At 45.3% G+C, this 13,838-nt stretch overlaps 1 protein-coding gene across 1 annotated transcript in view; it reads left to right on the top strand.

The window, feature by feature from the left end:
• Positions 1–13,838, top strand: part of CHMP1B (charged multivesicular body protein 1B) — a 340,861-nt gene that overhangs the window by 170,195 nt on the left and 156,828 nt on the right. Inside the window, exon 3 of the mRNA XM_069612907.1 lies at positions 4,344–4,490. Within this exon, the coding sequence (XP_069469008.1) occupies positions 4,344–4,490 (147 nt within the window). The remainder of the gene's footprint in view (positions 1–4,343; positions 4,491–13,838) is intronic.

Raw genomic sequence — 13,838 nt, 5'->3', positions numbered from 1 at the left:
AGAGAGATGGCAATAAGAGGCAGAACACTTGTACATTGTGTTTTTTGTCTGCTCCACATCCTGGGTGATCGATCGCAAACGCATTCAGGATTTGCAAAATAAGTTTCTATGGAATTTGCTAGATTGGCTCGGGTAGCATTTCACATACCTGGGCATAATCCACTTATCACATGATGTGCTGAATAGTGGTTTGTTTTTTTGGTTTTTTTTCTTCTTTTGCAAATCATTCTTAAATTAGTGATGGGATGCTAGAAGGGGTACTTGTACAGTAGAGAAAGTCCTATTCTGCTGGTCAGTATGGTAAAATGATTGGGCGCATCTCAGAATGATTGACAGTGAAATCATCAATCTGGAATACAAAATTTGTTTGTGGCTAAAACAGCTATTGAACTCTCATTGCTTGTGAAAAGATGAGACAGGAAGGCAGAGTGGTTGCAACTGAAATAGCCTTTAATTCAGGATTAAGGCGTCCAGAAGAAAGAAATAAAAATAAATCCGGGACTTCAATTCAGTCTTCTGTTTGCTCTCCTGTATGGATGAACCAGCTGATTCCATAGGTTAATCCTCGTACGCCAAGAGCGTCTCTGGTGTGGCTCTCTCCCTCTCCTCTGCTGATCTGCAAGAGATCGGACGAAAAACCCACACAGTCCATCATTGGTTTTTACTTTATATAGGGGCTGGATGGGTTTGAGCCAATCAGGAAGGGTCTGGTTTTGTCTGTAAATATCCCCACAAGCCCCGTCCCCTTTCTCTCTGAAAGAAGATTGCCATGATGCCCTTTCCGCCAAGACTGGCGAAACGTGAGTGGTTGCCACCCCCGGCAACCTGCATGTTCTGACCTATTCGAAGCGCTGCTGGAAGGAAGGGAAGAAAGGTGAGTGTTCTGTTATCAGGCGGGATAGGTGAGCGGGTACCGAAAAGCCACTGACAACCGTTTCCCCCAGCTCCGCGTCGGCTAATGCCCGCTTGCTACTGTCTTCCTCTGCATGACTCTTTATACATGGAAGCCAGAGACACCATTGACTTTCCCCTTCTCTTGGGTTCTCCACGCCAAGGTCCCCCTTCACCCCCTCGCACCAACCCGCCTCGCCACTGCGTGGCAAGGCCTGAAGCGCACACGCAGCCTCTCGGCTCATCTCCACTCCGTCCATCCTTAGACTTGGCCGCGAGCCATTGTCCTTGCGTTTCCTTTCTCTCATCTCCACGGCGGCTGAGACCTCCCTCCGAGGCCCTCTCTGCTGCTGTCCCAACGTTGGAACCTCCGTCTGAGGTTCTTTCAGTGGCCGTCCCGTGTCCATGTCATCATCTAGTTCAGTGTGCCACTCTACCTCCTCTCCTAAAGTTGAGGCATAAAAATGGTTGCGCATCAGAAAGATTTTTTTTTCCATACATAATGCAGTGATAATGTTCAACTTTGTCTCAAATGTGTTTGCTTCTGCCATTTTGTTTCTCTACTCCTGTGTGCCTTTTCATCCGATTTAAGAGTATACCAATGATGATTATTGTCAATACAACAATTTTGAGTTTCAGCATGAAAGAACAGCATTGGGCTCATACTGAATTGTAAAGTTCAGAGAAGCTCATGTCCAGCTTCAACGGTTTTGGGGTTCTGAAGTGGTGTCCCTAAATGGAATGAGTTTGAATAACATTAGGTGGGAAGAGTGATTGTTTTTTTGATGATGGGAGTAACTTAAGCTATTGGGAAAGGAAAATGTGTGCACCTTTTTATGAAGAGAAATTTCAAAGTGACTCAGTTTAATGGGTTTGTTTGTTTACCAGCAGACCAGTGATGAAAGGTGCATAATATTGTCAGTCACACAACTGACAAAGCTATTACAATCCAAGAGAAAAGTAAATTAATTGGGGCAAGCGTGGATTGACAATCTAGGAAATCAAATAATTGTTGCATGCGTCTAACTTGTGATGGGAGTCTGCTATAAAGTATTAACCTAGTGATAGATATTGTACTTGTGGTAGTTGAGACATAGATGACTTGGAATTAAAAATCAATTCCTGTAAAGGGGAAGGACAGGGAACACACAAACTTCAGGTGGTCTTTAAATCTACCAGTTCCTGTACCGCGTTTGTTTTCTCCAAAAGGTGTAAACCTAGAAGCGAGAATGCCTGACGTATCAAGTCTGCACTGCCTGAATACCTGGCTTCACAAATAAATAAACCATCAATTTCCTGGCCCCAATATGGTTTAAACAATGCATCTGTGTAGACCTGGGAGGCAGGCCAAAATGGGGAAGGCCGTGTGGGAGACCCCCTGGAGAGCCACAGTTTTGGGCCAGAGAATTAACCGACCTGGTGAGAGTGTGTTGTGTATACAGGCGGACTCCGACCCCCTCTCACATTAACAGGCAGGCTGTGTTAAAGAGTGGTAACACAAATAAAGGCGCCAAAGTCTTTGCAAAAATCAGGAGCAGATTTATCACAGTGGAGAAGTAGACTCCTTGCCAGCAGAGTAAATTAGGCACACTGGACACAGGATTGTCTGCACTGGGCTGCAGGCACGAGGTGGGGCATTGATGGCAGGCATACAAGCTCGGCACACCCACTTGCATGGGACCTGGGGGGACCTGGGGGGGCCTGGGGAGTACCCTTTGATTTGGGGAGGGGAGAAGGTACGCCAAGGAAGGGATGAAACTTGGGTCCAAGGTGGGCAGAGAGATGGGCAACGGGCCCACTAGGAGGTGAAGAGAATGGCAGTAGGAGAGAGAGAGAGAGAGAGAGACTGAGAGAGAGAGGCTGAGAGAGGGAGAGAGACTCTCTCTTCCCCAACCCGCATTCAGCACACCACTGCAACCAAAAAGGGAGCCAGAGCGTCTCCCAATACGTTTATAAGACTGTTGCTCCCCCTCCCTGCTCCTCCAGAGCCTGTCATCAGGGGTCCGAGGAGGAAAGGGGGCATGTATCACAGGGTGTAGGATGACACATGCAGGGACAGGTTGCCCTCTCCACAACTGTCGCTTCCTCCCCTCCAGAGCCTTCTGGACTGCTCCTAGGGCTAAAGGAAGCATGGGTACAGGAAGGAGGCAGGGATATTGCAGGTGGGCAAACCTAGGCAGGGACTGGGAGGGGAGGAAATTGTTCCCAGGAAGGAGATGGAACGGCCAGAAGATTTTACACTGGTTGTATAGTGGAAGGGGAGGCAGGTGGGCAGAACTAGACAGACACAGGTCCTCTCTCACCGCTGTGCTTCCCCACTCCAGAGTCCACCACTCCCCTCCCCCATTATGGACACAGTGGTTCCCAGGGTCCGAGGGGGAAGGTGACAGACATACGCTTGGACTGGGGAGGGTAGGAGGTTGTTTAAGGTATGGAGATTGAAAGGCCAGCCGTCCCTTTCCAGGCTGCAGTAAAAGCTTGCAGCTGTGCCTGGGCTTGGAGTCTTTTGGGGGGGATGGGCCAGGCCTTGGATATCCTGAATCTGGGGTAGGAGCAGGGCTTATTCAGTGCAGTCGCATACAGTGCAATATGAAAACAACATTATGGAAATGAACAGTCATGCAATACATTGAAAATGCAACAAGTGACACATGAGAAACACAGGTAAAGGCTGTCAGGGGAATGGGGGGGGCGATCCACTCGTGGTGACTGCCATTTCCACATCTGCATGCTGGACAATTCAGCCCATCTCATGTATGCAAACCTGTTCTGGCGATGCTTTTGAAGGCTTTTCTAAGTACAGTCTTGCGTTAATCTTTTTGGGTGCTAAGAAAGTTAACTCCACAATGTTTATTTCAGTGTTTTTCTTAGTCTGCGAAAGTGTTAACTGGATGTAGGGGGTAGAAATTTAGAGTTTTGCGGACTTGCACAGAGCACCCTGCCTCTGACTTCCGAGAAACCTATTCCAGGGGGAAAAAATTCAAGCTGCAGGCTACTCGCCAGTCATAAAAAGTAACTCGCCACCTCAGTGCTATACATGCACACAGCACACCATTTCTTACTCGCCAGGCGTGAACTATCATTAGCCATTGGCTAGAGGAGAGTGTACATTTTTCACCCTGCCTATTACAATTCTAATTTAGCATTTTCAGGTTCTGGAAATTGAGGGTAACTTATTCCAATCTAAGCCTTTTGTGTCTCTTACCTAGTTCTTATTTGCATAAACATGCTGTGCAAGCTCTTAATCTTGGTGAACATCATTGCTTCGTTGTCAGTGGTTATGGATCCCATCTTCAGTTTATCCTGTGTTAACTATATTTGTATAGGGTGCACATGTTTTGAGTAACATTAGCAGTTTGACCCCAGAGGTTGTTATTTAGCTGTTAAGTTACTGCATGCAAATATACATTTTTATTTAATTCTTTACCTTTTCTATCTTTTTTATAATTCAGGCAATTCAGAAGGGGAATACAGAAGTGGCAAGAATACATGCAGAAAATGCCATCCGGCAAAAGAATCAAGCTATCAATTTCTTGCGCATGAGTGCCAGAGTAGATGCTGTGGCTGCTAGAGTGCAAACAGCTGTGACCATGGGAAAGGTAAGGAAAACTCATTCCTAACACACAAGTGACCCCTGTCCTGCAGAATGGTCATTGCACTGTTGTAATTTCTCTCTACACTACTAATAGGTTCTATCTAAAATTGTCCCCTGGGAAAAAGTTGCCAGGTAGTCTTAACCCCAGTCCTAGAATATTAGGGGAAAGTGCTAGATTTTCCTGGTAGTGCAAATTTGGGGAAATGTCCCCTGGTGACCTTTTCCTGGGGATATTAATCACTGTACACCAACTAATTGTGTTCAATACAGCCAAATACCTTATGGGTGGACAATACCATAATCTGAGTCGTACTCATACACTTATGAAGGTATGAAAAATGTCCCAACAAACTGTATTTCTTTTATATTTATCTGTCAGGAAATAGTTGTGTGCAAATCTCCTTCTGTGACTTACACCCTATTGGTTAAATGCCATGTTTAGAACAAGCCGTCTCATCCTGAACATCACAAGTGTCTTGCATTCTTACCTCTTAGTTTTGTAATTCTTGTTTTTTTTTTTTTTTTACTCTTTATTTAGGATTTTCAAAATTAATTACAATTCAAAACAGGCAATCATAAGTCAACAGTGAAAGCGTAACAGAATATAAAATGTAATAACTATAACAAGTCAAATACAATGCCAAAGAAACACTATAATCCTGAATGAACAATTAAACACTAATCAATTATCCTAAACATTGCTTTCACATTGAAATAACAAGAATACAACATCCAAGACCTCACAAACCTCAACCCTCCCCTCCGCCACCAAAAGAAAATGAACAAACGATGCAGAAAAAATAATTCTGAAAAAGCATCAGTCATAAAACTCATTGCATTTGCTCCATTGTTTATTATAAATATCCTTTTTGTGTAGCCTACTCAATTTCACTTTCTCAAAACGAGAAAGAATTTGGAGTTGAGCCAACCAATCTTCCACACACAGCTTTTTCCTAGTCTTCCAAACTCGCAATATTAATCAGACAGCAACTAAGGAGACTTTATCAATCCAACACAACATCAGATATTCAAGATGACTCAACCCACTCGAAGATTTCAAAATCACTGCCAGTGGATTTCTAGGAAAAGAGATCCCACACACCAAATCAACCCTATCCAAAACTTAATTCCAAAACCCCATTACCTTTTCACAATCCCATAACATATGGAACAAAGTTCCCTTCTCTTTCAAACAACCCCAGCACCTATCCGTATCACCAAGTCCCAATTTAATCATCCTATCCGGAGTCAAAAAAGACATCCTAAAATCTTCTGATGAATAAAGCGCAAATTCAAATCGGCCTTTACCCTAATTGGAACCTTCCACATACTTTCCCAATCCTCCAAAGGTATAACCTCTCCAAGTTCTTCAGACCACAAACGTCTCCGTTTATCCCATAGTACTAAGGAACGATCATCAGTCGGAAAGGGCTTCAAAAACTAGACACCCTATGAGGAGCAGTAGAGAGATTGCGCCTCTTAGGTCTCTGCACCAGAGGCAGGTCAATCATCTGACTCCTCTCCAACATTAAAGCAGCCAACAAATTATACCTTCGCAGTTCCTTCACATGAAGGCGAAATACAACCCTCAAATCCTCAAAAGATTTCATACCCCCCATCATACCAAATGTCTCAACAATAATATGCCTCTATTAATCCAAATTCTCCAATTCAACATCCTATTGTTAGTTTTGTAATTCTACAGTGAATATTTGCATGTTATAAACTGTACATTTCTCACATTATTTAATTTCTTTGTTGGTTCTTAAATACTGTGGACATTTACTGTGCATATTAATCGATGTGACATGGCTATTTACTTTTTTATTGAATTGCTGTGGGTAAAATGTTGCTGCCTTTGTTCTGGTTTAATAGGGGGAGGGTGTGCTTGAATCCTTCATCTACGACAAAGTTGGTGCTGAACCAAATGGAAAAATACAAAGTCACAAATTGCACAAAAAGCACTCCAGGTCTCTGAGAAGGTTCAAGGGTGGTTATATTGTTTGCAAAAAGGAAATGCGATGGTCTTCCAGATGCTGTTCCCGACTGTCTCCTTTCTCTCACACCCACGTCTTTCTCTCCTTCTCAAATGGTTTTCTCACTACTCTCAAATGAATTTAAGTGGGCACCACCCTACTGGTTTTCATATATACGGAATAACTTCCTGCTGCTTAAGTTCTAGAACAGCAACCACAATACACATATGGTTTTATTACGAGAAAGGAATTCTAGGCTCAAATGCACTGGCCAAGTTCACGTCTGTCTCTAAGCAACTATCTAAAATATGATGTGTAAAAGACCACCACCAGAAATGACACATTGTGCTGTGTTTTGATATAATTTGACAAATACATTTAAATAATGTTTTCAGCATTATGAATGCAATCGAGTGCGCAGTCAGACCTGATGCACTCTCCTCACTACTCTTCCCCTTCCAACTCCTCCCACTTCTTCCTCTGCCTTCTACTCCTTTCTTCTGCCAATGTCTCTCCCTCCTAAGTCTCGTCTCCACTCTTTCATGTGCTCTGCGACTCCTCTGTACTCTTGCGCCAAACTCTGAACTACCTCACCCACCTCTGCTCTACTGCGCCTGCCTCTGCACTAATACTCCACTCCACCTTCTATTCATTTACTCTCCTTTTATTTAATCACAAACACTTCCGTCACTCCTTACACTATCCCACCTAACCGCACTTGTTACTCTTTTAAACTCACTCACACACAGTACATCTTGCACTCACTAACCAACACATCACCTCCACCGTTCACTCTTCCATCCTTCCTCCTGCTGGTCGCCTGGTCTGCCATCTCCTCTACCTCGCATTAGCAATCCACAACTTCCTGCTTTGTTCGGCCACCCACACCCTTGCTGAGAATGCTGCCTATCCCCTCTTGACAATGTCAGGGTACTAGCCTTGTCACACACCTCCATCCTTTATTCTAATTCCTCCTGTCCACTAACTGCCTGGGAATAATGGGAGAGGAAATCTACTTTTGTCTGTTTGGCTCAGGCCTGATGTTTGACTTTACATGAAAAGTGTCAGCAAACATCTCAAAATTTGAGGATTGGTCCCTTTATTCCTGACCATCTGGACTAGTGGTCCCTGGTCAGTCGCCCATTTAAAATGTCTTCTGGTAAGGTAATAGCACTAGCTATATTCAGCCCATTTTATGGCTAAGCATTCTCGTTCAATTACAGTGTAGTTCTCCCTGGGAAACAGCTTGCGACTGATGTACATAATTGGTTTCTTCTCTCCGTTCTGTACTAGAGATGGCACAGCTTCAAGGACAATAGTTGAGATGTCTGTAGAACACTCTTTAGTGAAGTCTGGCATTTCTAAATTGGGCTCTCACACATCGTACCCTTGAGCTGTCCAAAGGCATCTTGAGCAATGCTGTCCCATGGGATGAGCTTGGAATAACTCTTCCCTAGTCTGTCATGCACAGGGCTGACTGTCTCAGGATAAAGCATCGATAGTAGCCAACAAAACCCATGTAGGCTGGTATGTCTTTTTTCGTGACCAGCCTGGAAACCTTCTGGATGGCCTTTATTTTGACTTTCTGAGTAGCATTTTTCCATTCCACGCTTGGATTCAGATATTTGACGCTGTACTGGGCGATATGCCATTTGCTTTAGTTGACGGTCAAGTTAACTTTCCGCAGTTGATTAGACTGTAAAATGTTCCATATGTTCTTCCAAATAGAGCTGTGGATGACTCATCGACTTAGGCTCCCACGAAGTCTTGAAAGGGAACCTGGAATCAGTCCAACAGTCTCTGGATGGTTGCTGTAGCTCCATGAAGACCGATGAACTGAAAGTCCTTTGGGCGGTTTTATGTTTTTGTCTCTTTTTCTAAAGGCACCTTCCAATAGCCCTTCCATCTCTTCTACTCTTTCTTCAAATGATCTTGCTCTCTACGTTGCTTCTAAAATGCCTACCATTCACAATACACTCCCTACCTAACTTCTATCTCTCCTTTATGCTCACTATTCTCCACCATATCTACCCTCCTCTCCTGCTAATGTGTTCCTTTGCCCCACCAATGCTGATGCGATTCTTGCCCTACCCCTCAAGTCTAACCTTTTCTGTGCCCCCACTGTCCCAGCACATTGTGAAGCACATAGCTCCCAATGTTGCTCCACATCTTGCTTCCTTTTTCATCTCCTCTCTTGATAATGCCACTTTTCCCTAATCATTTTAAACAGCTATTGTCATCCCTCTCTTTATCAAATGTGATCTAGATCCTAACTGTCCTGCCAACATGTGCCCTGTCTCTCTTCTAGCACACTATTCAAAAATTCTAGAGCAAGTAGTGTTCAATCGACTCACTGATTAACTTGATACTCAAAACCTCAGGGACCCTCTTCAAACTGGATTCTGGCCTTCTCAATATGCCTGCTGCCTTCAATACTGTTGACCATTCGGACCTTCTCTCTACATTATCTCTCCTTGTCATCAGAGATGAAGCCCTCTCTTTGTTTGCTTCATGCCTACCTGGAACAGCCTTCCGTCTCCACTCCCTCTCTTTCCCCCCTTTCTGTTGGAGTTCCCCAAGGGTCTGTCCTTGGTCCACTTCTCTCCACTCCCTATACTTCAGCTCTTGGTGCCCTGATCTCCCCTTACAGCTTCTCTTATAAACTCTTCGCTTTCAACACTTGGATCATCTTCTCCTTTCACTCCTTATCTGATGAGCTGTTGTCAAAAACGTCAAGGTGTCGCTCAATCAAATTTTGGATGACATCCCACTCACTGTTGCTCAACCCCACTAAGACTGAGGTTCTCTACTTCCCAGCCAAACAGACTATCTCTTCCTCTCTCCCTTTTCTTGTCTTCTTTCCGGACTACCTTCCTTACTTGGCTTACGCTCATAATCTTGTCATCTTCGACCTGTCACACAACTTCTTGCTCTTCATCTCCAAATCTGCCACTGCAGCCAGGCTTGATGTCCTCAATATCAATAAAATATGTCCCCTTCTTCCTTTCAGTACTGCTAAATAGCTAATCTTCTCTTTAGTCCTTTATAGATGGAACTACTGTGACCGTCTCCTCTACGGCCTACATAACTATGTATTTTCACCTCTGAACAAAGTCCCCAACTTTGTGGTCCGCACACTTCCAACCTTTCTCGATTAACCTCTACCTACTCTACCTGTCACCAGATTGGCAGGCTATCTATGAAACAAAGGGCAGAGTATAAACTTCTTCTCGCCCTCTTCAAAACTATCCATGGACTCGCCCCACTTTACCCATCTGCTCATCTCACTCTTTACTCTCCTCCTTGCTTGTTACGATCATCCTCAGCTCACCTCTTTGCTACCACTCGGAGCCCCCTGCGCTCCCTCTCATTTCTGCTCTCTCCTTGCTCCCCTACTTTGGAATGCTCTCCCTCTGTAATACCTCAAAGCTTTCCTTCTTTCTGAGGAACCTATTTCTTAGCACTCTATGCTACTGCATCGCCCTGTTTTCTTCTCTCCCTGCCCTTTATGGACAAACCTACAGCACATTTTCATCACCCCTCCATCCTTAATTCAGCACTTCCTTCACCATCCTGTTCCTATGTCATTCTGTCCTGTCCTCATCCCTGGCGTTTTTTTTTCCACCTCCCTCTGCAACATCTGGTCTTCAAGTCACATTCTCTCACCCCATTGTAAAGGAGCAATGTCCTCCACTTTAGCAATGCTACATTTTGTAAGCATTTGTGTGCCAAAAATGTATTGCTTTCCCTGTGATTATTATAAATAAAATTCTAATCAATTACTTGGTGTCATTCTGGGTTAGCCGCTTATGTGTTAGTGGTGGCCATCTAGGTAAAGAGGTGAGCTTCATCGTAACTCAGTGATATGGCAATTCATTGGCATGATGTGGTGATTTGTGGGTGAATTTGTGTGTATTGCAAGATGATGGGAGATTAAAAGGGGGGTTGGGTTGTTGTGGAGAAGGCCTAAACAAGCATGGGGAGTATATATAGTGGCAGCTAAAGCATTGTGCACCATCTAATAATTGGTATCAGTCATTGATTGGTTAGTATGTTAGCTGTTTATGGTATTTGTTCAAATCCATTTAATTGGTGTTGCGTCTGGCCCAAATTAATCGATTCTCCAAATAGTCTTTTTTTTCATCGGAGTGAAGCGGTTAAGAGGAGGTGTATAATTATAATTGGTTATTTTTGTAGCGCTTAATACCCAGAGGATACTAAGCGCGGACTCGGGGTTCGAACCTGTGTTGCTCCACATAGTCGTGCTTCCAAGGCAAGCGTGTTGCCCCTGAGCTATCCTCCTGGACCCATGTAGCTGGATGAGGCTTTTTAGCAGTAGGTAGGTAGGTAGGAAGGAAGTCATGTTTGAGAATTTGAGAAATTAAAGACCTCTGTCAGTATATGTACATTTTTGGGTTCCCAGGGTGCCCGCTCCACGTTTTTTAAAACCTTAAACTACTGGACGGATTTACACCTAACCAAGAAAGAATTTCCTGTGAGCACCTTGTGTCCAACTTGTTTCTTATTTGTTTAAAATCCGTCCAGTGGTTTGGGTTCTCTGCTTATTTATTTAATTTATTTATATTGCGCTTAAAGCCAGTGGGCATCAAAGCGCTGTAACGAACGAGACACAAACAAAATATAGAGCAGTCCACCAGATATTAATAAATATGGAAACTGTCAAGAACTAGAGTACACCTATGCAAAAGAGTAGTGTTGCTTTTCCTAAAAGAAGAGGGAATGGAATCGGATCTATTGATATTGATATTTTATTTCTATCGCGCTCGTACACAAGTGTTTCGGAGTGCGACAAGGCAACAGGGGAGAACAAAACGGCGATCTTACTAGGCCCAGTGACATTGAGAACGCGCAAGTGCATGGGAGAGGGGGAGTGGAAAAGTGCATGGAAGGGGGGAGAAGTGGAAAGAGCGAAGCTGAGGAGAAACAGATAAAAAATAAATAAATAATAAATAAATAATAAAGGCAACAAACGGTGGTAGTGCAGCCAGCAATTTGCAATTTGCAAGTGCTAGGTTTAAGGCAGCAGACAGGGTAGGTGTGATAAGTGCAGGAAGAAAAAGGGGGGGCTGTATGGGTACAGATACAGACCCCAGTGCAAGGGCTGGCCCGGAGGCAGTGCGGGCGGATGGCAGTGTGAGCAGGTACCTGGGCCCGGAGGACACAGCGTGGCCAGGTGCACGGTGCCAAGAGAGAACAGATCAGCTGGGGAAAGGGGGAGCAAAGGCAGAAGAGAGGAAGGTCTTGAGGTGCTTTTGGAACCGGAGATGGTTCTCCTCAAGTTTTAGAGTGGCAGGGAGGCTGTTCCAGAGGGAGACCCCAGCCAAAGACCGAGATCTACCCCCAGCTCGTTTCTTTGAAAAACGACTGGCCCTGAGGGAGTTGGAGGTAGAGGAGCGAAGAGCTCGAGAGGGGAGGTATTTGCGGAGGGATAGCTGAAGGTATTTTGGACCCAGGCCCCAGAAAGCCTTGTGGACCATGTAGATGGTTTTGAATTTAATCCTTGCATCCATTGGGAGTCAATGGAGAGATTTCAGAGCTGGAGAGATACAATCCCAGGACGTGAGGCCAAGGACAAGTCTTGCAGTCCTGTTCTGGATTATTTGCAGAGGGCGGAGAGTAGAGGCAGGTAGATTCAGAAAGAGGATGACAATAGTCCAACCTAGAGAGAACCAAAGCTTGGGATACCATGAGCTTCTGGGGGAAGGAGAGGAAAGGCAGAGTACCTCTGAGGAGGTGCAGTAGGACGTTTGACTTTTTAGGTACCTCAGAGATGTGGGCGGAGAAGGAAAGGGTGGAGTCAAAGATGACCCCGAGGTTCTTAGCCTAGCAGGTGGGGGAAGGAGGAGGGCCAAGGGAAACTGGCCAGAGAGTGAGGGGAAAGGATGGTGAAGGTGTGCTGAGGAGGATCTCCGTCTTGCTGGCATTCGGACAAAGATCATTAGCAGCACACCAATCTTGAATGGCAGTTAGGCAATCGGCGATGAGAGGGGAGAGGAGGTGGTCGAGGGCAGCCTGAAAATGAGTGTCGCCAGCATAGCACTGGAAATGTGAGCAGAAAATGGCAATGCAGTGTGCGAGAGTTGCCAGGTATTGGTTGAAAAGCCAGGGCAAGAGGTTAGACCCCTGGGGAACACCACAGTTAGAGAAGAAGATAGATGATAGGAAGGACCCAAGTCGGACTTCAGAGGGTCGATCAGAGAGAAAAGAGCTTAGCCAGGAAAGAGCCTGATCATTGATACCCAGGTTTTCACGGAGACGGTTGAGCAAGATGGTATGGTTGACCGTGTCGAAGTCAGAAGAGAGATGGAGAAGAGAGATGGAGGAGGATGAGGACAGAGGGAATGTTGGAGTCAAGGGTGGAGAGCAGATCTTCACGGATGTTCAGGAGAGCAGTTTCCGTGCTTCGGGCAGCTCTGAAGCCAGACTGGGGGTCATGGAGACAGCCAACAGAATTGGAATGAAAGTTAAGCTGAGAGATGGCCAACTTTACCAAGAGTTTGCCCAGAAAGGGAGTAATGGAAATTGGGCGATAGTTAGCTGGACAAGAAAGATCAGCTGTGGGTTTCTTGAGAAGAGGATGCACAAGGGAGTACTTCAGAGGGGAGCGGAAGGATCCTGAGGCAGAGGACTGGTTGCAAGAATCAGCAAGGGCCGGAGCGAGGGTGTCAATGTGGTCCTTGATGGTTTTAGAGGAACAGGGATGAACCTCTTTTGACAAGGCTTTCATAGATCGGACGTGTCTAGTGACCTCGTCAGGGGAGAAAAGAAGAAAGGACGAGAAGATGGTGGGAGGTGGCTAAAGGAGGGTCAGCAAGAACAGATAGAGAGGAGAGGATGGACAAGATGTCCTGGGTTTTTTTAATGAAGTGAGAGGCACAGGCATTGCATAGATCGTGGGAGGCAACAGGAGGGGTAGTGACTGCGGCAGGATTGGCTTGCAGATTTTAAAGAGTTCGGCCGAGTTGTTAGATGCCTCAGAGACAAGAGCTTGAATGTGGACTCTCTTCATGGTGAGGACAGAGAGTCGGTATTGCCTTTGTAGCAGGCAACAGGACAGTTTGTCAGAGGATGAACAGGAAGCCCTCCATTTCCTCTGTCGCCCTACACTTATGTTGAAGTGTAGCTAGGTCAGAGTCATACCAGGAATTGCACTTGGCTTTGGACTTCAAACGGATCCTCATGACAGGGGCAAGAGCATCAAGAGTATCAGAAATTGAAGGGTAGAGCAGAGACAGGGCTGTCTCAGGAAGTGAGACAGCCAGAGGTGGAGAGGGCTGGGGGTGGGAGAGAAAGTGGCAGCAAAAGCCTCAACGGACAGCTTCATGGGCCGGATGTCTGAGAAGGTAGGTGGCAGT

The sequence above is a fragment of the Ambystoma mexicanum genome, chromosome 5p (assembly GCF_040938575.1).
Source record: "Ambystoma mexicanum isolate Mex_15411 chromosome 5p, UKY_AmexF1_1, whole genome shotgun sequence".
NCBI classification, from domain to species: domain Eukaryota; kingdom Metazoa; phylum Chordata; class Amphibia; order Caudata; family Ambystomatidae; genus Ambystoma; species Ambystoma mexicanum.
This window is presented reverse-complemented; position numbering and strand designations above follow the sequence as displayed.